We start from the raw sequence: 26,580 nt of genomic DNA, 5'->3' as shown, positions 1-26,580 counted from the left end.
TACGTGATGGCCAAGAGCTTTACGAGTCGAGCACACCAAGTGCATGTCTGCAGCTGGTAACTTAGCCTGCAAATCTTTTGAAACCAAATTTGCAGGCACACACAGCGCTGCTAGTAAGAACAGATAAAAATGCTCAAACATTTGCAACGGTTTAACACTAACCTTCCCACCCTGCCAAAACCCGCTTGTAAAACATGTTACATACTAACTAAACCACTTGTCGAAACACCCTCGGAAATCTGACCAAAACAAGGTAAAGCTTACTGAAGATGTGAGGACCTGGTAACACAATACATCCGCTAAACAAGGAACATGGAGAAAACCCTTTATGCTAGATATACAAACATTATTTAAAAAAAACGTATATCTGATAAATATACACAATACACAGCTTTATTAAATATGGCAAACCATGCTGAGTGAAGCAAAAATAATAGAGGAGCCATATTCCAGTGGCTAGAAATCTCACCAAAAGAACGAATATTTGTAAGCTCTGTCTCTACCTTTTATCTTACCAAGGATGCCTTCTAATACAATCTATATTGAAAGTAGTGGCCGTCTCTCCAGGACCATGCATTGATCAATCTGTCCAGACAGCATTCCGGAATCTCATTGACTAGCCAGGTAAAAGCATTTGCTTAACATGGTTAGTCGCGGAATCAACGTGGTAGTTTCCATGATCTGGAAATCATACTACCCATCAACATCCAAAAATCCATCATACATCGTACTGCTTGCACTGTCTAATAGAACTTTTGCATTGACATCTCTGCCAAACCTCCAGACATAATTCAACCCAACAAGCAGCTCTGTAATTGTTGCTTCGATCTTTTGCTGATTTGCAAAGTAAAGGGTTTGTACCAGAAGCACATGTGTCCTGGAAACCAAGTTGTGCTGTTCAAAGCTCCTCTCAGATTGCCATCTAATCATATTATGAGCAAGAGGTGCCAACCACTCTAATATTCCTGCCATTGCCTCGTTCCACTCTCCTGCAAGAACTGTATCGTAAACGGATGAACTCAAGCTCTTACTGTAAGGCTTTAGCCTGGCCCTTAATGTAGCTCTGACGCTTGCAGGCAACATATTGTACAGGTCATCTCTTGCATCAAGACCAATCAAGTGAGGAGATGCGACTAACTTCTCAATAACGATAATAACATTTGCATAGTGCAGTGCCAAGGCAGCAGCACCAAGGGTTTCAGGTGGAGCATCCAACAACCTGCCCTTGGAACTAAAGATTGATGAGCCAGGATGAATTTTGTTGCCAGAGGCTAGAACATCGCCGTTGGTATCTCTGGCTACATTGAGAATTGATGAACGAATACCATCTGAATTCGAGTAGCCGTTGGCGACAGGTGAATTGTTTGCACCTATCATGCATCCTCTGAAAGGTCCAACTTGAGTCAACCTATTCGACTTTGTATGTGGTTTCTTCCCATGATTAGGGAGTGAATGATCATGAAACTTCCACAACTTCCTGATGGTTCGATTTGTTGCAGCAATTGGGCCTGATTTTGTTGTTGACCTTCCAAGAGGGCCCGAGTAAAAGTTGACATCTCTATTCTTTCCTGAAATAGGACCGGACTTCGCAGTTGAGCCACTAAGGGGACCGGAATAGAAATTGTTCATTTTCTTTGTTTCCGAAATTGGCCCTGATATGTTACGAAACCTTCCAAGAGGCCCTGAAGCAAATCTTGGAAGACCATTCTCAGATGGACGTGCTGAAGATGGCACTAGTGCAGAAACTGAATTGCTACGATTAATGTGATCAGAATTAATAATTCCAGAATCCTTGGTATGACCAGCGTCTGCCATTTGTTGAATTCCAAAGACATGCTTGATCCTACTGAACATTGTGAAGAGTGCTCTTGCCAAAAGGAGGACTATGTAATCATAAGTCCTGTTCCACAGAGAGATATCTTTCAAATTCTTCACCATTTGCCGCTTCCACACTACCTTCTTCTGAAACTCAACCAAATTTAACCCATCTAAATCATCAGTTCCTTTCATTCTCCCCAAAGTTTGTTCAAGCTCTGTAAGCACTTCCAATTCTTCATATAAATTTGCATTTATTGAAACGAACTTCTCCATCTTCTTAGCTTTTCGTTGCATCCGCTTGAAAGAAAATTCCCATCCATAAGGGTCATCATCATGATTTATCCAATCAGTAAACGCATTCTCGAAACTCTTCAAAGCAGGATCCGTACAATTCTTCGCAAGCCTAGCGACAGATTTTGCCACATGGAACATATTCTCAATCAATTCAGCGCATATTAACCCTACAATGAAATCGTCATCCTCTGACACAAGCTTTTTTATGCCCACTGAATTTGTGATTTCTTCTCTAAGCCTAGCAACCTGTTTATCGCTTAGAAATTGCCATAGATGGACCAGCTTAGACATCAAGCTTGCGACTTCAAAGGCCAAAACTCCAATCACTGCTTTCTCAGAACCAGCCTCATGCTTCTTTTTAGTCTTCCACAGACTGCGAAACCATGATTCTGCAACCATCTCTTCCACCTAGAAAAAGATTTTGATATATGATCTCTAAGCCGAACCCAGAATCATGTTTCTTGATCCTGTATAAAACAACCAAACCACAGTCAACTACATAACTAAAAAAGTACATATACTAAACTGCATGCAATTTTTCTTCTATAGCCCGGACTACTTAGTAGTATGAGAAATGAACGGTCAAGTTTTTTTTTTTTTTTTTTTGAACAAATGATATTATCTACACTAAGAATAAGAAGAGGGAGGGGGTGAGCTTAGCCTCACAATGGACTAGCAATAATGTGGTTCAAATTCGCCTTTGGCGAGAATCGAATCTAAGACCTTTCACTTCCAAGCAAGTGAGTAAGAAAACCACTAGACCGTAGTACTAAGCGGCATGAACAGTCAGGATTGAATCGAAGAAATACTATTTTTGCTTACTTGCCAATCTAATGGATTTAAAGCCGTACTACTGGGTAGGCCCGACTATTGAAGACTTACCCCACTTCATTACATAAACTTGAATAAACAACCTAGCATAAAGAAAATTACCATAATACTCTCCTAGACCGCTTGGAACTTCGACCGAAAAATCAGCTCAAGGGTTTCAATTTTACGGAAGAAACAGAACACTAGGATTTCCAGAATTTCATACATCCAAAATTCACAACAAGTCAAAAGGATAAAACTAATCTACTCAGCAAAACCGGTTCAATCAGATTTCATAAGAACAAAATCTGCTTAGCTGACGCATGAATGAAAAACCCAAAGACTTCTCTCAACTACTAATCTCAGAATTATTCACATAACAAACCAAAAATTAAAATAAATCTTTTACCAAAAATATTTAGAAGAATATTCCCCAAGGCTACACATGCAAATCACAGAAAACCTAAAAACCCAATACACCAATGAGTACAAAATTTCAAGATCCATTTATTAAAACCCCCCAAAATTTCTTAGCAACATGAACAAGATTATTATTACTATTTCTACTCGCATAAATAGAGAATTCAAACAACAAAAATTAAAGCCAGATTTGCTGATTTAATTTAACAGTCTTTTTGTATAATTCTGCAAATTCACACTCACTGCAAAGTACAAAAAAAAAAAACAAAAACCCAGATTCAGACACTTATATTTCCCAAATTCTGAGCTCAAAATTTTAATAAAATTAAAACAAGAAAAAGGGTATGATCATATGCAAACACAAAATTAAAAAAAAAAAAATTAAAATACGTATTAGAACTCACCAACTATACGAAGATGAACGACTAACCAACGTATCTCTCTAACCAAAATTTAGATATTAGAAATTACAGGAGAGAGAGAGAGAGAGAGAAGAAGAAGAAGAAGTTAAGAAAGAGAAAGAGGAAATAGTGGGGAAGCTGCAGTGAGAAGAATTTAAGGCGCAGCCCACATGGACTGGAACAGAAGCTGCAAATGTAGAAAGAGCGAAAGCGAGTGATATAAAAGGTTTACATATTATATCTTCTCTTCTCATTAGTCATCACCAATGTTGCATTTCTACCCCTCTACTCTTCATTTTTTTCACCTACCTACCCACAACTTCTTGTGTCTTGCTAAATTTGACCCTTATCTTTTACAAAATCCAATATGGAACCCAGAGACCGAGTCTCATTCCGGTGGAGATTTCTTTATCTTGATTCGCAAGTCATCATCGAGGTAAATTTCGACTAACATTCAACAGAATCCAATAAAACAAGTCAAATATCATGATTCGTGATCAAGCCGCGAAGGTACTTATTGTCGACTATTTTAGTTTTTCTAATTTATCCATGACATAACGTTAAATTTTTATCGATCGAAAACGTCGTGAAATGATTGGGTATTTCAAAATTACTCGAGGAAGATCTCAGAGACGGGGTACTACTGTGACAGGACGTTGGTGCAAGCTTTGCTTTGGAATCGATGTAAGGGTCTCAATATAATTTTGTATTTTTCTTTGGGGTATTATGTAAGAAACAATGTTGCACATTGTAAATCTGCATGTATTTTGGTTGTCATGAGATGTATAGTTTTACTAGGCGGATATTTTTCTTCGAGCAGTATCTTGGTCAGATGACACGAGACTGAAGGGTCACGTACGGTTGACCTTAGGGTTCGATGCCATGGTTGATAACTTGCATAAATTGCCGGAAGCAAAGCCTAGTAACCTACGTTTCTTAAATGTTTGTAGTCTATTAAAGACCAAAATGTCTAAAGGGGCATCAGTCCAACAACATGGATTTAAGATGATCGAGATCCTTCAAATTCTTGAGAGTTAGGAACTCCGATCAATGCAAAATTGGCCTAGGACTTTTTCCTTGCATCTCTCCGATGACTTCACCAAATTTGTAGTAAACAAGGTGTATAGATACAACCATACTCTTACTAAGTTGGTTAACATATGTGTTGATTTTGAACAAGGTTTCAAAAGAAACAGTGCGAGCAAGATTGCGATCGTAAGGAAAAGGTTGTCAAGAAAAAGGCAAGATACTCCAAACGGGCATGCTTTCATTGCGGAAATTGGAAGAGGAAATACAAAGTGGGACATGCTTTCATTGTAGAAAGAATGACCTTTGGAAGAGGAAATTTCAGTCATAGACAATGCTTTCACAGTTATCTCTTCAACCTGGATATTGGTTTAGGTGCTAGTTAACATGTCTACAATTCCTTGCAAGGATTAGTGAAGAGCAGGACACTGTGCAAGGGAGAGATGGTTATGCGAGTTGGGAACAACATGAAAATCTTTGTAAAAGCAATTGGCACCTATTGTACACCAAAGAAATCTTAGAATCTTACTAGAATAATAATTATTTTTTATAAGGCGTGGAATATGTGCATTCCCCAATGGAGCATTGCAAGTGTTATCCTCTGTAATTCCTTTGCTAGTAACTATAAGATCATCAAAGTGTGTGCGGTCTTTTTCTCGTGGTGCTTATTACAGTAGTTGTCTAGCCTGCAAGGTTCAGTCATTGTGAGTGTTATTTTTCCTATTGATTTGTATGGTGTTTCTATTGGCATGTGTGGCCTCTTGTTCATACTATACGGATTGCCGCATGGTTTTTTGCTGGTAAGATATGTAGGACCACATTGCATGTCCTATGTGATTTCTTAACTTTTCTTAAAAAACGTATGTTAAAAACCCTCCTTTACAACAAAAAATTGATTGCAAGTAACGGATTGCCCTAATTGTTAGAACCTTCATCTTTAACCCACCAAGTTCCGGATTCAAACTCTCTCTCCTCTTGTTAGTATAAAATATCGCTTGTAAAAAACAAAAGATAAATTAAATGGCTGATCAAAATGAATTTGTTTGGTTGGATATCAATTAATAGATTATTTTTTTATTTATCAGTTTATGGTGTACATAACTGCTCTCCTAAGGTTCTCATTTGAGGACTTGTTAAGTCATTTTTTATATGAGCTCTCAGATTAATATTACGATAGATTACACTATCAATTTAAATAATTCTTACACCCAAAACACAAGAAAGATCAATCCTCATATAAAAAAAGACTTCACAGATCTTTAAAAAAAAGGCAGCAATTAAATGACAAACTATAAATACAAGGAAGACCAAGGGCTGAAACGCAAGAACCTGAAAGTGAGAGATCCATCACAATCATTTAATGGCGACCACGCGGAAACAATCCACTTTACCCCAAGCCTTTTGTGGTTTATATGCCAAACGGGTCGGGTCACACTGTTCGGTGGGAGGGGCCGACATGCAAAGCAAATTGCAAGGTCCAAGACTCCAAATGCGTCAAAAGCCGTCAAATTGATCCGAACAAGGATCTGGGAATCAAGGAAGTCGACGTCACTGGGAAGCGTAGCCCAAGGTTTTCTCAGCACACCAACTCTCACTAATCACTAGGAGACGACATTATCTTCCTATCTAAGAAATTAGATCCGCTCCGAACCTTAGCGTCTGGAGCATAGGGACCAAGCAATTCGAGCCGTATGTTTGTGTAGAAAAGAAAACAAAGTCATTGTTGTGTGTAAGGTGGGCTAACAAAAAGAGTTAATGAAAACTGTTAGATTTAATTTGTGTGGCCCAAATTACTTGATCTTTAAAATCTAGACACTGAGGTCCAAAGCAGATCCAAATCCCTTATCCAAAACCCTTATTAAGATGCAGCTTTCTTTTTGTGTATTTTTTGATGGATTGTCAATTTTGGTCACCTTTGTTTGGATCGTTAGTGTGTGAATACAACTTAATTACGTAAAGTTGATAAGATATGACTTTGTAATTCACTTTTGACTGACCAATGTGTATAATATGCCAAATTAATGGTGGTATTTTCTTTGTTTTCTAGAACTTTCATAGTGTGAAAAGGCTGACTTGATCGTATTTCTTTATTTTTATTTTATTTTAAGAATAATGGTTTCACACACCGGTATTACTTTTCACTAGGGGTGTAATTTGGGTTAGCTCAAATTGAATATGTCCATGCAAAATTTGATTTTAAACCCGACCGAGCGAGTTAGAATGAAGTAAAAATTCGCCGAAACCCAACTTGACCTCAATTCAATTATTTACTAGGTTGAGTTGGGTTTATGCTTTACTCGTCCATGTCAACCCAAACCAACTCGATTTCTAGTCGGATTGCTCATGCACAGATCACTAGCCACACTTCATATTATATAAGCTATATAACCCGAACTCGAATAAACCCACATGAACCGAACCGGACCTAACTGAATTAGGAATGTTGGGTTAGGGTTGGGTTGATCATCTAACCCGCCTGATTTGCACCCTACTTCTCCACATCCTTGTTAAATTTTGGACATTAATTTTTTTTCAATTCTTCGACCTAATGACTCGAAATTGAAAAAAAGTGTGTGAAGAGTAAAAATGAATATATGAATAACACTACTTATTTTCTAATTCTCATTACTCGAGACTCTCCCAAGAACAACCGATGCTCATCCCGATACACCCAAGTATTATTCTCAAAATCAAATAACACTCGAACCAAGAGAGATAACTCATAAATACTAGAGATCAACTCAAGCAACCATTGCACGAGTAATATGATTGAAAACCCTCACCCACAGCTCTCTTCAAGGGGAGATTTTCTGAAATTTCTTTCCGATTTCTCTTTCTTCATTTGTTTATTTATTTGTGTCTATTAATTTATTCAATTCAAATACTACAAATCAAGAATGTACGAAGAGAAAAAAATATGATTTTTTTATTAGCATTCCACATAGATGATACTTTTAATATTTAATTTTTTTTTTTTGAGATAACACTTTTTAAACATTTCAAGAAGAAACAAAAGTTAATAGAAGACATCATTTGCGCTTTTTTTTTTGGAGTGTAAATTACAAAAATACCCAAACGCCTACAATTCTTTAATGACAAGGGCCTACAATTCTCCGGAGGGCATTGATCGAGTTCACTTGTATCCCCACCTTGCCCAACTTGAAGCTGTAATCGAAGTCGAAAAGCAAGCCGCGATGGATTTGATTCGTGACAAGAAAAAGGGAAGAGCTTGGTTAGCATTAAAATTTTCTCTTTCTGATTCACTCTTCCTCCTCAATTCTTTCTACTGCTTCCTTGTTCCTCAGTAATCTTTTGTATGCATGTATGCATGAATTTGTCTTTTTGTTTGTCTAATTGTTGAATTTGTTGCCAAATTCAAGAGCCCATTTATTGCTGGCAGACAAAGAATAGGTGAAAGGCAATTTATGCCTTTAGGCTCACATTAAAAAATGCAGGGAATTAGAAATGGTGAAGATTGCTCCATTTTTTAGAGCACAAGACGCAAACAAGCAGAGAGTAAAGGAAAAGACATGGACGACCTCATTCGAAGAGAATAATAAGAGCCCCGGCTCTCCACATTATGTAAGCAATCACTCCATCAACTCGAAGGACCTCCAGATTTTTCTTTTTTGGTGGTTGAATTGACTGAATTTTAAAATTTTATGTATAGGTTCTTCACATCTTCATTCCATAATAGAGAAATCGTTATTTTTTATATCAAAGGAATGATACATGCATACACAAGTTGAAGTCAATTCCCTCTTTATAAAGCACCTTAAGGGGGCGTTTGTTGCGCCGGACTATCTCGGACTGGATTAGCTTCAAGGACTAAGCTGGACTGGCTTAGACTAGACTAAACTGGACTAACTTAATGAAGCGTTTGGTGCAGTATTGGACTAAGAAGCTGGATAATAACAAATTCTAATATTATTTTATTTAATATATAAATTATTAATATTTTATTATGATCTTATCTTTTTCTCCATCTTTTCCTACCATTTCCGTCCCACTCTTTTCCTCTTCTCTCATCGTCCCACCCTTTCCCTCTTTTTTTCCTCTCAGACCTCTCAATTCATGTCTCTTTCTCATTCCTGGTCAAACTCCTTATTGATTCCAGTCTCTATTTTTCTGTCCTCCCTCCCTCTCTAGCTATGCGTTGTTCGAACGGAACCTCACGGCTCCAATTTTCCCGACGAGTTGCAGGTTTCCCGATGTGTTTTTTGGCCAACCCTCATTAAATTGGATGAAGTTAGCACCGCCAAAAAATTCATCACCATCCCTGGACCGAGATCTTAGCTTTGCATGCTCGAATTTGTCATGGATTTGAAGAAGCCCAAACAGGCCGAGACTTCCAGGCCATTTTCCGGCCACATTCGACCACGTTTTGGCCTCGATTGAAGTAAAATCGTAATCTTGTCACTCCCAGCTTCAATTTGGTATATTTTATATGAAAGTTGGTTGTGAAATGGATCTGAAAGAGAGTCGGGAAGTTAATGATTGATCTAGGTGACCCGCGATGATGAGGAGTCTGTCGGGAGTGGTCGTTGAGCATGACAAGGACGAGAAATAGAGGATAGTCTTAGCTAGTCCCATGGTTATTGGGGGGTCTCACTAAGACCTCTTAGTGAAGAGTTTTGTCCATGCTAGTCCCCTTTAGTCTCATTAATGTTAGTCCCAGCATGGAACAAACACAGTATTGGACTAATAGCTAGTCCAGTCCAGTCCAGTCCGAGTTAGTGAGGGCAAACAAACGCCCCCTAAGTGGTTAAAGAGCCTTAGTAGGAAAAAAAAAAAAAACACTCTTTAACCACTTGCTCTAAATAACGAGTAAATTGAACCATTCATGTGAGTTTATAGTTATAGGTTAAACTGATTATACAAAAATGATCGATGATTGATTGAACTGATTATGCAAAAATGGTCGAGGACAATTTGAACTGAGATGACTGGTTGAACTGATTATGCAAAAATGATCGAGGACGGGTTAAACTGATTTTGCAAACTATCAAAGATAGTTTGAACTGATTCTGCAAAAATTGTCTATGACGGGTTGAACTGATTTTGCAAAAATGGTTAAGGACGGTTTGAACTGATTCTGCAAAAAATGGTCAATGACTGATTGAACTGATTCTGAAAAAATGATCGAAGACTGGTTGAACTGATTCTGCAAAAATGGTCGATGACGAGTTGAATTGATTCTGCAAAAATGGTCGAGTACGAGTTGAATTGATTCTACTAATAAATAATACAAATTGAGTCTGCATATAGTTTCAAAACTGATTATGAAAAAATAATCGAGGATGAGTTGATCTTAAGGCACATTTTAATTTTGTTAAAGTTGTGAGGATTGTGTTCTATTAACAACCTTAAAGCCTTAGGGGTATGGTTGGTATTTTGAAACATTGTTTCTATATTTTTGAGCTGGGCTTTAGTTGTTTTTATGTTTTTGTTTCTCATTGATATGGTTAAAAATTAGTGGAGTTCCATGAAATATAGTGAAAGTTTTTGTCTCTATATATGGGTTGACTTACATTTGAGCAAAAATGACAAACTTTGTATACATATAAGAAACTAGGTGCGTGAAATTTTGGGAACCCTAGAAGTTACGTTTTGGAGAATTCCTTACTTCCATTGCATGATCAGCGGAGATCTCTTACTTGTGGCTGCTCAGCTTTCTTCTGATCTCCCAAGACAAAAACTTGTTTCTCTATGTGATCTTTCCTTTGTTTAGCCAACCAAATCTGGTGAAGGAGGTAGAAGTGTGAAAAGAGAAAGAGAGAGAAAGGAGCAAAGTGTGAAAAGCCTCTCTAAGGGTATATTCGTAACTTAAACTCTAGAGAAAAAAAAAACCAATGATGTCATCTTCCATATGTATTAATTTTGTCTCTCATTGAAATGTTTTAAAAGTATTATCTTAATATAAAATTAAGTATTAAGAGTATACTCTATGTGTAATTTTTACTTTATTTTATTTTATTTTAATTCTACACCCCAAATCACTTTTAAGTTTTAATGTATTATTTATCTTCTTCAACTATCAAAACCCCTCTCACCTCCATTATTGAACAAAACCCTAACTAATGAAATTACAAACATGTAGATTGGAAAAATTATTTTAAACGAATAGAACACGAAATCGATGTTTCGGAAGCTTAACATAAGGTAAGACTTCATATTTTTCATTATTTTAGTGATTTCAACGACAACGACAATTATTTGAGCTTGCTTTTGCTACGTGTCGACAACCCCACTGAATTGAGCATTCTCTTTCTCTGCCCGGATCATGCCTCTTCATTATCCAACACACACCCACCTTTAAAAACTTCCCCTGCATTATCGTATATGTCCATCCCTTCTTACCCAACCTTTCCCTTTTTATATGTTATTAAACTATAAAGTTTTATAATACCAGTTTGCTAGACATTAAATGATTTTGCCACTACTGCCACTAATCAACAATTTTGAATAATTTTGATTTTGAGGTGTATAATTATCTCTTTCTCTTCCTGGATCTTGCCACTACTGCTGCTAATCAACGATTTTAAATAATTTTGATCTTAAGATGTATAGAAAATGTGTGGTGTATGTAAAAAATATAAGATGTATGTTGACAATGCGGAGTGTAAGGGGATTATGGGGAAGTATGTGAAGTGTATTAAGACAATTTTTAATTGAAAAAGTAAATGTATTCACAATATGAAGGGTGTTAATATAATAATCCAAAAATAGAACGAAAATCTATTAATTTATTAAATTTAAATACTATATATTATTTACGTGATATGGTGTATTTTTGGCTTGTCTGTATTTTTGCATGACCAATAAATTTGAGAGTTGAAAGATGATTGCTCTCATCAGGGGGCATACTACTTATTATCAAGGTATAATTTCTTTTTCACTTTTGAGAATTGAAAGATGATGACCACATCGGGAGGGCATACTACTTGTTATTATCATCAAGGTTAGGTATAATTTCTTTTTCACTTGTGAATATTTCTCTTAGAAGGAAAGTGAGAGACAATGACAGAAAGAAATGCGTAGAAGAAGGGAGGAAAGTGAGAGAGAAAGATAGAGAAACAAATGCAAAGAACAAGCTAGAAAGAACAAAAGAGAAGAGAGAAGACGAAGAAGACTAAGTCGAAAGAGAAGAAGACGACTAGTTGAACATGAAGATAGACGCGCTTCGCGTGAAGAGTGGTGACACACTTGTTGAAACGTATCTAATAGACTAATACAGCTTAGATCCCACAAGGAGACTCCTGCTGTCGATGTGTAAACCCAAAATATAAGGCTTTGTTTGGCAGGCTTGAAAGTTACATTGCACAAAATCATTGGCAAAATGTAAGCTAGAGGAATGTATCCAAATGCTCTAAACAATGCCATAATATCTCCAAAGAAAGGTAGCATTGCAACAAATGTTGTAGCTCCGATAAGGGACGGTGACCGGAGAATCAGTCTTGGTACAACGTTACGGACGAAAAATTGATGCATTTTTTGGGTCTGCAAATTTCTTCTCAAATACTTCATTTGTTGGTTGGTTGCAATTAAACATGTAGATAGATAGACCTCTTATCAAATAATGCACACGCGGCTTGTAAAGGCACACAAGTATGTGATCAGTACACCCATCACCCAAAAAGTTTACTACACACCCCAACATTCATTGATAAATTTAAATTAAACAAATTAAACAAATAACCAATGATCATGAAAAAAATTGAGGTTTCACTATAAAATCAATTAGGAGGAGTAACCTAACTTACTTTTATGACCATGCAAGGTCTTTTGCCTCATCATTGTGGGATTAGTTCTCAACAAATAATCTAAAAATCGGGGCAAAAAATGCCAGTTTTCTTAAAATTGAAGAAGTGGGATTAGTTCTGAATAGTTAATCTAAAAATAGAGGCAAAAAAATGCCGGTTTTCTTAAAATTGAAGAAGTTGAGGTTCCACCATAAAACTAATTGGTAATATGGTGACACACCCCAACCCAGACACCTAAATGGCACGTGCTGGTCGACACTCGAAAGTGACGAAAGCCCTAATCATATGAAAATGCATGAACATAATGAAACATATAATAAAAAAAAATCATGCGAGAAACGACAATTAAAAAGATCATCCAATCGATAAAGAAATAATAATAATAATAATAGAAAGAAGGTCATAAAATAAAAAGGATGTCCAACAATCACAATTCCAAAAGAAAAAAAATACAAGAATATGTTTAGAGCATAATACTAGTCGAGAGTGCTAAGGGAAATGAAAGACAAATTACAATTGCACATAATAAATCATACGCTGGTAAGACAACACAAGATCACTAGTAGGGAAATGCCTCGAAACTCAGGTCGTAGTCCTCATCACTATGTCCTGAAGGGGGCGCAAAAAACAAAAGGTGAGTGGACTATAGTTATAATAATAGTACTAATAAGAAAATCGATTTTTTTTTTAACATACTAACCCCCTGTTTTGAAAACACATATAATACTACATATAAGTTTTTCTAAAAACTCTAACATGCCAAAAATGTTTGTAAATAATAAAATTATCTCTAAAAGTGATATCAAAAGCGCCCCGAAGGCAAATCCAAAGAATCTCGTAAATCAAAACAATAATGTACTCAACTAGAGGTATCATAGTCGCCCGAAGGCATAACCATCACCCAAAGGTGAAGCTGTACGACACTGGGGTACGCTTCTGAAGAAATATATACATAACACATTGACACTAGCTGTGGCTAGTGAAGCTGTCAGCCATTGGTTTTGCCAGTGAAGCTGGGAGTATGTCATAAATATCTCATTGCTCATCCACTGTGTCCTATGGCCATAAATGTATACATACTCAAGTTGTGTGTATGTGATGTACGATTACCCACTAGATAAGCACATAAAACGTATCTCAAAAACTCATACCAAGCTTAGGATTCAAAATCTCATCATCTGAAATCATAAGCAATTCCATAAACGTGATTTCCACGAATATAAATTTCATAAACTTTAAACTAATAAATTATAAATATTTCATAAAAGCAGTTTAGATAACTCATAAATTCTCCATAAATTATAAATCTATAAATTCTTAGAAACATATTATAAAACACAATTAACTCAGGAAATGTAAAATGAATGCAAGCCTAAATTTTTTATAAAAATATGCAATTTGAGGAAGAGGTCCACCCACAAATATTCCGCTAGTGGGGAGCCGATCGAATTAGGGAGGACAGGATCACTTCCAACCAACGTACCTAAACACAAATAGGGACCATTTATTAAAACACTACTAAAACGATAAAATTTGGGAAAACGGACGACGAATTCTGATTCGACACGTCGAAAAATCTAAGGAGGGACCTCGGGTTCCCCCATTCGGATTCAAAAGCCAAAATGTAGTTAGGAATTTTGGAGAAGAGATTCATTCCCTTAGGAAGCCCAACGGAGATCAAAGTTGGCTGAAAAATTGGCTAGAAGGTGGCCAAACGACCACAGTTTTGAATTTCTAGAAATGAATAGTGAGTTCCCCGAGGGTTTTCCATGTTCCTACATCACCAAAACCACCCAAAAACTTACTAATCATGAACCTAGACACAATCTACAACGATATGGACCAAGTTCGAGGCTTACCTTCGCCGGAGAAAATTGTTGCACAGTAAAGGCTACTGTGCAAAGTAAAAAGAAGGATTGGTGGTGGTTTCGTCCCCCTTCCAGAGCTCGCCAGAGTGTTAAGGTACATGGGATGGTGGTGATATGAATGTGGGTGGGTATGTGGGTGTTGTTCAACCAAGAGAAGAAGACAAAGAGTGAGAGATGAGTGGGAGGGGGAGTGATGATGAAGAGGAAAGAAGAAGAAAAATAAGAAAATAAAGAGAGGGAGAAAGATGATGGGACACAAGACAGAGGAAGCAAATCCTATCTTGAGCTGTTGCAAACGGAGCCTAGGGATCAATAGATCCCAGCCTTTCAAATTGATCATCCAGCCAAGAACGGTCAAGAAGCTTTCAAATTCTTTCACACAAACCAAGGCAATTTTGTGCCTTTTACATCTCCTGCGCTCCCCTATTCCCTGCTTGCTCACTTCTCATCTGAAACTAATCTCCCATTTCCTACAAAATTCCCGTATCTCCTTCCTCTGAAAATTTCGAAGGAAAAAAAAATCCAATTCATGCATCTCCTTCCTACAAAAATTGCAGAAGGAAAAGAAATCATCGCCTCACTTTGGTCGATCAACGGGTTGCCACTGGTCTTCAATAATAAAGGTTAGGCTTCCATTATTGAATTTCCTTTTCATGATATTTTTGCAATTAGATTGGATTTGCTACATGTTTATGTCTGAAAAGATGAGATGTTGCGTTGCTTCTGTAGAAAATTTGGTTTTTTTCGTTGAGCTCAAGTTGTCTGAATCTTGGTATATTTTTGTGGTAAGATTGGATAGTGAATGATATAATGGATAAACCGAATGATGGCATAGAAGGTACTTTGGAATTGAAACCTACAAAAAATATGGAGTTTGATACTGAACAAGAAGCATATGATTTCTACAACAATTATGGTGGAATTATGGGGTTTAGTATTCGAAGAGAAAGTAGTGGCAATAATAAAAAGGCTGGTGAACTCACTTCAAGATTGTTTACTTGTGCTAGAGAAGGGTTTTGAGCTGTAGATAAGAGAAATGATATGATTAAAAGACCAAGAGTAGAGATGAGGACTAGATGTGGTGCTCGTATGGGTGTTAGGTTGGATAGGCATAGGGGAAAGTTTTATGTTTATACTTTTGTTGAACAAAATAATCATCCCCTAGTAAAGAAAGAATATGCCCATATGTTACCATCCCAAAGGAAAATGACAGCCTCACAAGAATCGGGGATTCCACTTAGGTTGGCTTATGAGTTAATAAGCAAACAAGCAGGTGGAAGAAAGTCTTTGGGATATATTAAGCAGGATCAAAAAGATTACCTTCGAACTGTGAGGCAAAAGAAAATGGCATATGGAGAAGTTGGAGTCCTGCTACAATACTTTTCCAAACAAATAATGGAAAACTCATCATTCTTCTATGAACTACACTTGGACAAAGAGGATAAAATAACAAACATGTTTTGGGCAGATGCTAAAATGATAATTGATTATAGCCATTTTGGAGATGATGTAAGTTTTGATACAACTTATAAAGTCAATGAATTGGATCGACCATTTGTAATGTTTGTTGGCTTTAATCATCACAAGGAGATCATTGTATTTGGAGCAGCTTTAATGTATGATGAGACCGCCACTTCATTTAGTTGGTTATTTAAAACATTTTTGAAGGCAATGTCTGGCAAGGCTCCAAGAACTATTTTTATCGATCAAGATCCTATGATGGCTAAGGCTATTTTAGAAGTGATGCCTTAGACTTATCATAGACTTTGTTTATGACATCTGATGCAAAATGCTTGTAAAAATATGAATACTCTGTTCAGAGGTGAGGAAGGAGTTCACAATGCCTTGACAAAATTTTTTGACCACATTGAGGAGGAAAGTGAGTTTGTAGCTGCTTGGTATTCTATGCTTGATGAGTATGATGCACATGAGAATGACTGGTTGACCACCACATTTAAGATTAGAAAGAAATGGACATATGCATATGTGAGATCGGCATGGTCTATAGGAATACGAAGCACACAAATCAGTGAAAGTTTTAATGCAAGACTGAAAAATTATTTGAAGTCAGATCTCAATATTGTTCAATTTTTCACAAACTTTGAGAGGGTTCTTACCGATACTAGGTACAAGAAGTGGGAAGCGGAGTATGACCTACAATTCAGAATTGCACATGTCAAATTTGATATCAAAATGTTGAAATAAGCTAGAGAAGTTTACACGAAAGCGATATTTAAATTGTTTCAAGATCAATTTGAAGAATCTATTGAATTGTCAATAACAAACTGTGTTGTTGATGGGGATGACTTTGTATACACAGTTGAACTAGATGATAAGTCTAAGAAATGTAAGGTGAAAAGGGAAGTTATATCTACTGTTTCTTGCAATTGTAGACTATTTGAGATGAAAGGTATTTTGTGCAGTCATGCTATTAAAGTCCTTAGAGAAACCAAGCTTATCAAGGAAATTCCTGAACAATATATAGTGAACAGGTGGAGTAAAGAAGCAAAAGTTGAGACTGTGGTAGACATATGTGGGCTTGACATTCAAGTGGAGCCTAAATTGTAGCAAGCTTTTAGATATAGGTCCTTGTGTTCTATATTCACTAGATTATCAACAAGGGCATCTGAAAATGTAAAGGCATACCAATTGGTGATTGAGCAAGCAAATAAATTGGCAAAAATGGTTGAAGACCTATTGCATCTAGAAGTGAATGATGTTGTGCATGAAAAAAGGCATACCAACTGTAATAGCCAAATGGCCAGTTGCTTGGAGAATGTTGATGTCATTCCAAAAGGGCTTAAGAAGAAAGAAAAGTCTCATTGAGGAAGAAGAAGAATTAGGAGTGCTTTGGAAAAAGCCTTACCAAGAAAAAAGAAGTCTGATCAAGTACTTAAACTCATTTAATTCTTTATCATGCCTATGCTTAATATATATAATTAAAGTTTAATCGTTGACATGTTTTAGGTTACAATTCCACAACATACTGGTGGTATCAATGTCTTTAGTCCTTATCCACTTCCACGTTCTCATTCATCACAAGTGAAGTACATTTGAATGTTTTTTAATCTTCATAGCAAGGCTTGATTAGTAGACAAATATAAACTTGAAATTGTTATGTGATATACAGGTCCCAGTTCACATGTTTGGCAATAATACCTATATGCCAATTCCATATCATCCTGTTCAGGTTTGTTATCTATTTGCAATTTGCACTTTATGTTTGATATCTGTCATATATATATATTTTTATCTCATTATGGTTGTTGAATGTAGTTACAACCACATAATACGCATATGTCGAACGCAATGCCTTGGTTGCCTTGTGAAGAATCTCAACCGTCAAGTTCCCAACCTTTTCTTCATCAAAATACCATTGGGAATAGTCATGCTTAAATAGATGGCTATTGTTTTGGGTTTTTTGGTCATCACTGGATTTTTTTGGGTAGATTCCAGATGTGTAGCTATTGTTTTTTGGGTAGGTTCCAAATGTGCAGCTATTGTTTTTTGGGTAGGATTCCCATATGCTGTTTTTGGGTTTTTTGGTCATCATTGGATTTCTTGATGTGCAACTATTGTTTTTTGGGTTAGTTTAGTGAACTAAGAAATCCAAATGTATTAGGGACTCACTAGAGAATGCATGAGTTGTAAAGCTAGAGGTTTTTTTGTAAACCATAACTTGTTATGTAAATGTCTACCTCAGTTGATTATGTAAATGTCTACCTAATGTTCATCTTTTACTTCTTGAAGTGAATATATATCACATGTGTATTTCCTTAGAGCTATTTCTATTTAGATAAGAATCTCATTGATTCATTCTTCAAATAATGTGCTCCAACACAGTCAGTTACACCAAGAAAAAAAAAAAAAAGTACTTCACGGTGTTAAGATTATGGGCAAAAAGAACGTCATCACTAAAAAAGAATAAATTTACAAGCAAAAAATCAAATTTTGCTTAGATTTTTTTTTTTTGGTGAAGTAACTTTCATTCAAAGAACTAAAATATACACAAATCCCTCCTCCAAAGACCCAAACAAAAGGCATATGCCCCGGCCCAAACAAACCCTAACACAAGAAGCCAGAAAAAAACCAAAAATCACCAACTGGAATCCATACACAGCGGCTTCTGGAACCCCATGGAAATCAGTCATCCATCCCCAAGGTTGCCAAAATTGCCCCACTTTGCGCACAATCTGAGTCATCCTGATAAACTCCACACTTCCAGTCGTAGCATTTCCCAATCGAAGCTCAGTTACCGAGGAGAACAGTCTTATCAGAACAGTTCCAGCGGAAAGTGGCGGTATGAAGACCCTGAACCAAAGTTCTGCACACCTTCCCTTGCAAAATTGAAACTTCACCAGAGGAAACCGGAAGATCGGATAGATCTACACAGGGATCCAAGTTGGAAATACAAGCTATCTAAAAGGACATAGGAGACAGGTCGAAGGAAAAAGAAGGAGGAGGGACTGGGGTTGCCACTAACCCAAGCCACAGCTAGGATCGGCGGTGGCAAAAGTGAGAAAGAACTGAATAACCAAGCTTGAAAACTAAAGAAAACTTTCACACGCCGGAGAGAAACTCTCTCATACCGGAGAGAAACTCTTTCACAGAAAGAGAAAAGCTAAAGGGAAAGAACTTGGGCTTCTTATGGTACTTTTCGGAGGAAGGAGATGTAAAGGGCAAACATAATTACCTTGGTTTGCGTGAAATTATTTGAAAGCTTCTTAGCCGTTCTTGGTCGCAGGATCAATTTGAAAGGCTGGGATCAATTGATCCTTAGGCTTCGTTGGCAACAGCTAAGGAGAGGATTTGCTTCCCGGGACAGGGAAGAGCACCCTAGAAAATGGGGGAGAACCTGCCACGGGTCACCCTATGAGTGGTCCAAGATGGAGAAATCTCCAAATGTGAAATTACTAAAATGCCCTTGACATTCAAAAATTCGTAGAAACTTTGTTTTAGCTCTGAATTCCAATCTGTTTGCGCCTACACATTCGTATTGACGAGTGCTGCATGAATCAATTAAAAGAATAATTATTACATGTCACGACACAAGAGTCAACGAAAGTCAACACTTTTGTTGTTAGGGGTATTTTTGTAATTTAACTAATTAAAATGTATAACTTAAAACGGGTTGTTACATATGGGGAGTACCCAACTACTATAAACACATGCAAAATCCCTCATCTCATCATTGTGTATTCATTCTCAACAAAAATGTCTTAGGCCATGTCTTGAAACCGAAGCTGGCGATGTCCAAGCTTTTCATGGTGCCCCAAAACCAAGGATAAAAACATTGTAGGAAAAAAACAGCCAGGGTGAGGCACCTGAGTCCCCCAACCCAGCCTAGAAAGGTCACCGCAAAGGAAGACTTGGAATAACAGGAACTACTAAGGATGCCGTACGCACAGTGCAACCATGACCCTACGACAATATATTCAACCCAAAAACATTTAGATAGATAAAAGAAAATATATTTGTATATCTTAAACATTGAGAAATATATCTTAATAATGCATTGAAATATACAAGTTCTTATTCACTACACAATGTACTTTTGTTTCTAGATGCAACATTGAGGTGACTTTGTTTCATGTAAGTTGCTAATGTACTATTAGCTTTAGACATTTCCTCTGTCGTTTCAGAATGTGTATGCAGCGACATAGTAGAATATCGGGTATTATGAAGAATGAAGAATCATATTGTTGAAAACTGTTTTGGACTACGCAAGAAAACGGTCTACCAACGGCACCCGGGCGGAAGATTTATTGTATTATGTTATGTGCTTAAATATTGCTTTTTCAGCTATATTAGTTTATTTTAGATATGGTGATGCTGAAATTGTAGTCCAAATCGATGTTATTTTAGGGTTGCTCTTGACTATTTCGTTTTTAGTTAAAAAAAAAAAAAATACTTATCAAACGGTGTGTTAGAGTGTCATTTTTTGTCTAAATCATTAACCATGCAGCAACAAGTCCTCTGTGTTAGATATTTATACACTGCATGCATAAAACCACATATACACGATGACATGCATACGTAAATGTAATACATGACTTACCTGGAGAAGTGCTCGACATCGGTGCAAGGAATAATAGGAGTCTTCTACACTCAGCAGCAATATCCAGCTAGAATAGGGTTCGCTCAGGAAAGATTACGCTGTGAGTGCAGGGACATCCTAATATATAGCCAACCATCCTAGATATCAGGCATATCAATTGATACCCGGATATTCTATATTGATTAGGGTTTCGATATAGTCCTATTCCATTATGAACTCTTGTCAAAACATGATAAGGCTATCTGAATATAGTTGCACGTTGTTAGGACTCCCAATCTCAGCCAAGTAAGCACGTAATCTTCTCAACTTGATAACTCAAAGCTGAATTACAAGTTGACAAGAACTAGAAGTCATTCTCCTTGACACTCACATCTTACACTCTGGCTTTGAGTGATAAGGAATGTATCATGAATTATTCAACCACCTTGCAAGTAATAAAAACTGCCATGGAAGAATTTGTTTCAGCTAGCTAGCTTAACTAGCTTGACTTCTAGGTTGCAGATTAGCTTCTGTGATCCCCGTCAGTTGATTAATTTTCAAGTACCCCCGGAGCCAAACTTAATTAAACTTTGATTCATATTGTTCATAGAGAAACATCTGATCAACGATAAATAATAAGCATTGCGTAATTGCTTAAATCACGATAGAGAAAAAAAAGAACCAGATAACCAGTTCAAGACGCCGTCTAGAAATTTGCAACAAGATTTTAAAGCAGTCCTACATTTAATTTATATGTTAGCAAAAAAACTGTATGTGTTAGAATCAAGAACGATCTGTCGGATCGAAGATATTGCACCCAACAGTCCTAGCGCAGAAAATGTTAAGGCAATGATTGTGTTTCCCCAGAAAAGTAAGCTGTATTTGGAGGGTTTGAACACAACATTGTAGAACACCGTTGGCAAAACAAAGTCCAGAGGAATGCATCCAAATGCTCCAATCAAAGCGTTGATGTCGCCAAAGAATGGAAACATAGCTGCAACAGTTGTGGCTATGACCACGGACAGAGATCGATAAACCAACCTTGGCACTACATTGCGAACAGAGAATTGATCAACCTTTGCGTTCACAAACTTGCGTTCAAGTACTTCATTTGTTACTTGTAAATTAACCTGCAGAACATTGCGAACAGAGAATTGATCAACCTTTGCGTTCACAAACTCGTGTGCAAGTACATCATTTGTTACTTGTAAATTAACTTGCAGAACCAATAAAGTTTTGTGTCATCCACTGAATGTATTCGTTACGATTCATTTCTTGGTGTTGTGACGCGGATTAGAAGACTTACCACACTAACAGCTGATACTTGCAAGAAGGTGAAAACATTGGTCATCAAGAGAACCCAAGTTGGCAACAAAGGCTTTCCGTCAACTAAAAAATTGAGCAGACTGTTCCTTCGGCCTGATTTCCGAACGCCCAATAACCCGAGATACCAACACTGAAAAATGTCGAAATTACAACAGCATAGCATACGCATAGTCCTTTGAACATTTTTCCTTTAACTGGAGGAGCTATTGTTGCCTGCAAACATATAACTTACCCCATTAAGTGATAATTTACTGAGGATAGCCAAGGAAACATCAACTATTTCTAAATAAGATCAAACGCAAACAAGGATGTCAGAACTTCCCAGTAAATAAGATCAAACGCAAATAAGTTATTTAGAAATAGTTGGAACTCTGAACTTCCCAGTAATTTTTGTCTGCATAAGATCAAACGCAAACAATAGGAAAACCTGTATTTCAGGAATAATGCCATTTCCATACGAGGTAGCGATGATTGAAATAGCATTGAAGGATCCAAAAACACGATTCTGTCCGCTTCCATTTAAAGAGTAGTCCTTCCTAGGAGCATTCGCCGAATTTCCTATGAGCATGGAAGTTAATTAATTAAATTAGTCACAAAATACACATACATAATAATGTAAAGAAATTTGTTTCGTGATATCTTACCAACGTATACGGAACCAGCTGTGGCACAGACGCTGTATGCAAGACAAAGGATTAGAGAGATAAGGTTGATATGCCTCAAGGAGTGGAAGGATGGAATTTGTGCCAACACCAGCATCAGGACACCAAAAATAATAACAAATTGGTAGAGTTGCATGGCTTCTGGTCTTGAATTAGAAAGCAAATATATATACTTGCAGAAGAAGAATTATATGTGGGAAAAACAAAAGAAAAATAAAATTCAGTAAACATCCCCAATAATCAGCAAACAAACTTGATAATTCTTTTAAGTTTTATAATTCAGCGTTATAGTAAAAGATCACAAAACAAAAGTTAAAAAAGAATGCGGGTTAGGGGACATGTCGACGGAAATATTAGACTAATGATCACCTTAAGGCTCTGCCCTCCCACAAGAATGCAAGCTATAACTGCACCATAACACAAGCCAAATTGAATTGGACCAACAAGGTATCTTCCCCACCCTGGTCCTGTAAAATTAGACCATGCATGCTCATATCGTATTTCTTTTTTTTCAATGTCAATAATAATTTTTCCTCAAATCACGGGAAAATCTAAATTTAAGAGGAATCTCAAAGGGAAGAGGGCAGCTATACACAGTACAGTACTCACCCAAAATATCTTTGGCCATGTCACGGAATCGGAGCTGGCGCATGCCAAGCTGTTCATGGTGCTCTAAAACTAAGGACAGAAGGTTGTAGGAGTAGAACGTTACAAGAGCTGAAATGGTGAGGCATAAAGCCCCAGCAAACCAACCCATCAAGGAAAGTGCATAGGGAAGACTTAAAAGTGCTGGAGCTACAATTGTAGTTGTCAGGTGATATCCACAATGCAACCATGATCCTACATACATATCATCATCATCATCATGAGTTAAAACTCTTTGATTTAACAACAGACTAAAACTCACTCATCTTGATTCTTGATACATACATTGAATTTCATTTTTTACTAAATGATATTCTAAACTACTCAATCTAGGGGAAGATGATTCAAACTTGGTTGCATGGCCTAACAGAAGCCTGTGATGTACGAATAAGTGATCCATGTGATGCGGCTTTCACATGGAAAGATTCGCCTATTGACCTAGAGTTACACCTCTTATAAGGGCTACAACCATTCAACAAGGGTCTTATTCAATGGTATTGTGAAACCCCACCCCCAAAGTTTATGTAATTTCACATTTTTCCTTAAAGATTTGTTGAAATTACGAATTGGTCCCTTATCCTTACCCAATCCTGTTTACTTTTTGGATTCTCCTCCTCTCTCTGCCTGCCATGTGGCAGCCCCTAAACTCATCTCCCCATTCTCTCTCCTCTCCTCCCCAAACTCTCTCTCAGCTCACTCATTCTTTCTCTCACAACTTTCTCTCCCTCTCTCGCACAGACTTTCCTTCTCTCCCCGACCTACACTTATGCACCCATTCACACACCCACACCACTAGCGACCTCACCACCACCACCACCACCAACCTCACGTGGACTCTCTCTCACTCTCCTTAGTCTCTGTGAAACTCGGAGAGATCGAGAACCCAGACTCTGGCTAGTCCAGTAGGTTTCGAGCAAAGATTCGGCCACCTCCAGCCATTTCACAATGAATCTGAGGTACAAACCTCTCCCTCTCACCTCTACCTTTGTTTTCATAGGTTGATTGTAGCCTAGGTTTACGTGTTGATGTCGACCGGAGCTCTAAAGGCTTCGACCTTCGTTCACAACGAGAAATAGGTCGGTCGACCCGCACCCTTTAGCCTAAGGCCTAAAGGCTTCGGCCCACTGAGCAACCTAAACCCAAATCCTTTGGGGCTGGGCTTACAAGTCGAAGGCCCGTGAAACCCCCAACCCAAAACCCTTGAAACCACGCCCTTCAGGCCGCACCAACCCGTTGGAACCCAACCCACTAAACCATTGGGTCAGGCTATCAAGCCTAGGCCCATTGAACCCAAAACCTTTCGGGTCGTGCATAGCTTGGGCCTTTAGCCCAAGCCAGGATCCCAGGCCCAGGCCCAAACCAAGTCCAAACCTTAAGCCCAGCCGCGCGTGAGTGCTTGCAGGTGCCGGCGTGTGAAGTACACGCGCCATCGTCTACAGCGGTGTTGGTGACTTTTCCGGTGACCCATGGCGGTGTGTGAGGGTGCGTGGGGGTACCCGAGGTCCCCCTTTAAGTTTTTCAATGTCTTGAATCTATTTATGACGTCCGTTTTATGAAATTCAATTGTTTAAGTATAGTTTTATTAATTGGACCCTTTATGTGCTTAGGTGCAATTATTAGTAGCGTTTTCGTCTAGCCTATTTCGTACGGCTCTTTGACGACGGAGTATCTGTGAGTGGACCCTTTCTAAAATGCATGTTTTAATAGTAGAAATGCATACATGAAAAGTATGATTAAATGGTTACGTTTTATGAGTAAATTAGATTTACACCTTATGATTATCATGTTTTACTGAGAATATTTTGGAATACCATACTTTATGAAATTATGTTCCTTGTAGTATATATGATGGATGACTATATACTATTTATGAACATGTTTTTACACTTCTTTGTAGTATATATGATGGATGACTATATGCTATGAAGATGTTTTGAGATATACGTACCTATGTTTGGAAAGATTATATTCAATGTTTTGTGCGCATCTATTGGTCATTGTTTTGCCTATGGGCGACGATACTTATATTGGCTTCGATCGGGTGATGTAGGGGCCTACGAGTCAGGAGATATTATATTGGCATGCGGGTCAGATGATGTAGGGGCCAACGGGTCAAATGAAGATATATATATTTGGCCCACGGGACGGGTGATGTAGGGGCCTTCGGGTCGATTATGATACCACTATTTTGCACATTGTACAATATATGCTTTATGAAAGGTTTTATGGCATGCAAGGGTTTTTCGGAAAACCTATTACATATTATGCTATTGAGTTTTCATAAAACTTTGGGGGTTAGTACGTTATTGAATAATTGTTTAAGTATTATATATATATATATATATATATATATATATATATATATCAATTTGATCCACTCATATTTGTTTTGCGCCCCCTCAAGACACAGGAACGAGGCTTACAATCCGAGCCATGAGGCATTCCCCTACCAGTGATATCTTATCATCCTCTTTGCTTTGCATCTATTGTAATAGCACCTCTCTATTTTACCTTCTGCTTGTACTCTGGATTAGTTGTATGCTCTGAACATGTCATGCTTTATCATTATATTCATTGTTGGCACTTGAATATTATTATGGTATTTTGTAAGACTTATATTTGAATATTGCTTTGCATGGTTGCGCACAAAATTTATATGCATGTTTCCCATGTTCTCGGCATATGCATTCATTAAATGGCTTTCGTCACCCTCGGATGTCGCCCAGTGCGTGGCCATCCCGATGTCCCTCGGACATCAGGATTGGGGCGTGTCAGGTAACCTCTCGTTGTCTATAAAATTATAAACTGATTTGCAGTCGAACCATTTCATTCATTCCAATTCGCTTCTATAGAGAGAGAGAGAGAGAGAGAGAGAGAGAGAGAGAGAGAGAGAGAGAGAGAGAGAGAATCATCTTTCTGTGTGATCACTAGAGATCTTAATTCCTTCATATGACACAAAGAGAGAATCCATACCTCTGGATTTGAGCACAAATAAAGCTCCAGCATCAAGCTCCTTTGAAATGTTGGCTTCTTCATCTTCCTTATTTTCTGCTGATAAATCAGTGTTTGAACTGGGAAGAATTGACTCCATAGCTCTCTAGCTGATATTTTGGTCTGCCTTTGGATTAACAATATTTCTGCAACACGATCTTAATATAATTGACAACCAAATATTCCCCCCTTCCTCGAATTGGAAAAATAAATGGTAAGCAAGATAAACACCTTGGACAAAGCAAGACAAACACTTTGCTTGTTTACAAGTCACTGTCGTCGTTTAGCAAAGAAAATATATTACAGTTGAAAAACTGAACACTTACATATTTGTTTGGCTATTTGATGACTACAGTTCAACCAAGGGCGGCTTCACTCTAGTCTCAGATTTGACAAAAAGGCAATGGATTTGACTAGGATGCCACAATAATCAATGGTAGATTTAAACAATCATTTTCCTGTCATCCAAATGCATTTTTTCCCATGTATTTTTTGAGGACGTGATGACTTTTTTGAAGT

The 26,580-nt window shown here is 37.5% G+C and overlaps 1 protein-coding gene, 2 long non-coding RNA genes and 1 pseudogene across 3 annotated transcripts; 1 reads left to right on the top strand and 3 right to left on the bottom strand.

The window, feature by feature from the left end:
* Positions 1–313: 313 nt before the first annotated feature.
* Positions 314–3,926, bottom strand: LOC137734756 (uncharacterized). The gene is made up of 2 exons (XM_068474038.1): positions 3,747–3,926; positions 314–2,579 (listed from the first exon to the last, which is right to left on the bottom strand). Exon 2 carries the CDS (start codon positions 2,509–2,511, stop codon positions 694–696), a length of 1,818 nt encoding a protein of 605 aa, XP_068330139.1. The 5' UTR covers positions 2,512–2,579; positions 3,747–3,926; the 3' UTR covers positions 314–693.
* Positions 3,927–12,896: 8,970 nt separating this feature from the next.
* LOC137735103 (uncharacterized) lies at positions 12,897–14,527 on the bottom strand. Its single transcript, XR_011068614.1, has 2 exons — positions 14,392–14,527; positions 12,897–13,141 (listed from the first exon to the last, which is right to left on the bottom strand). It is a non-coding gene; the product is annotated as an uncharacterized lncRNA (long non-coding RNA).
* A 419-nt stretch (positions 14,528–14,946) lies between these two features.
* LOC137735102 (uncharacterized) lies at positions 14,947–17,921 on the top strand. The gene is made up of 3 exons (XR_011068613.1): positions 14,947–15,023; positions 17,531–17,590; positions 17,677–17,921. It is a non-coding gene; the product is annotated as an uncharacterized lncRNA (long non-coding RNA).
* A 3,265-nt stretch (positions 17,922–21,186) lies between these two features.
* On the bottom strand, positions 21,187–26,161 carry LOC137733158 (GABA transporter 1-like; annotated as a pseudogene).
* Positions 26,162–26,580: the final 419 nt, after the last annotated feature.

This window comes from Pyrus communis, chromosome 5 (genome assembly GCF_963583255.1).
Source record: "Pyrus communis chromosome 5, drPyrComm1.1, whole genome shotgun sequence".
NCBI lineage: Eukaryota > Viridiplantae > Streptophyta > Magnoliopsida > Rosales > Rosaceae > Pyrus > Pyrus communis.
Note: the sequence above shows the minus strand (reverse complement) of the source record. Positions and strands in the feature narration are given on the sequence as shown.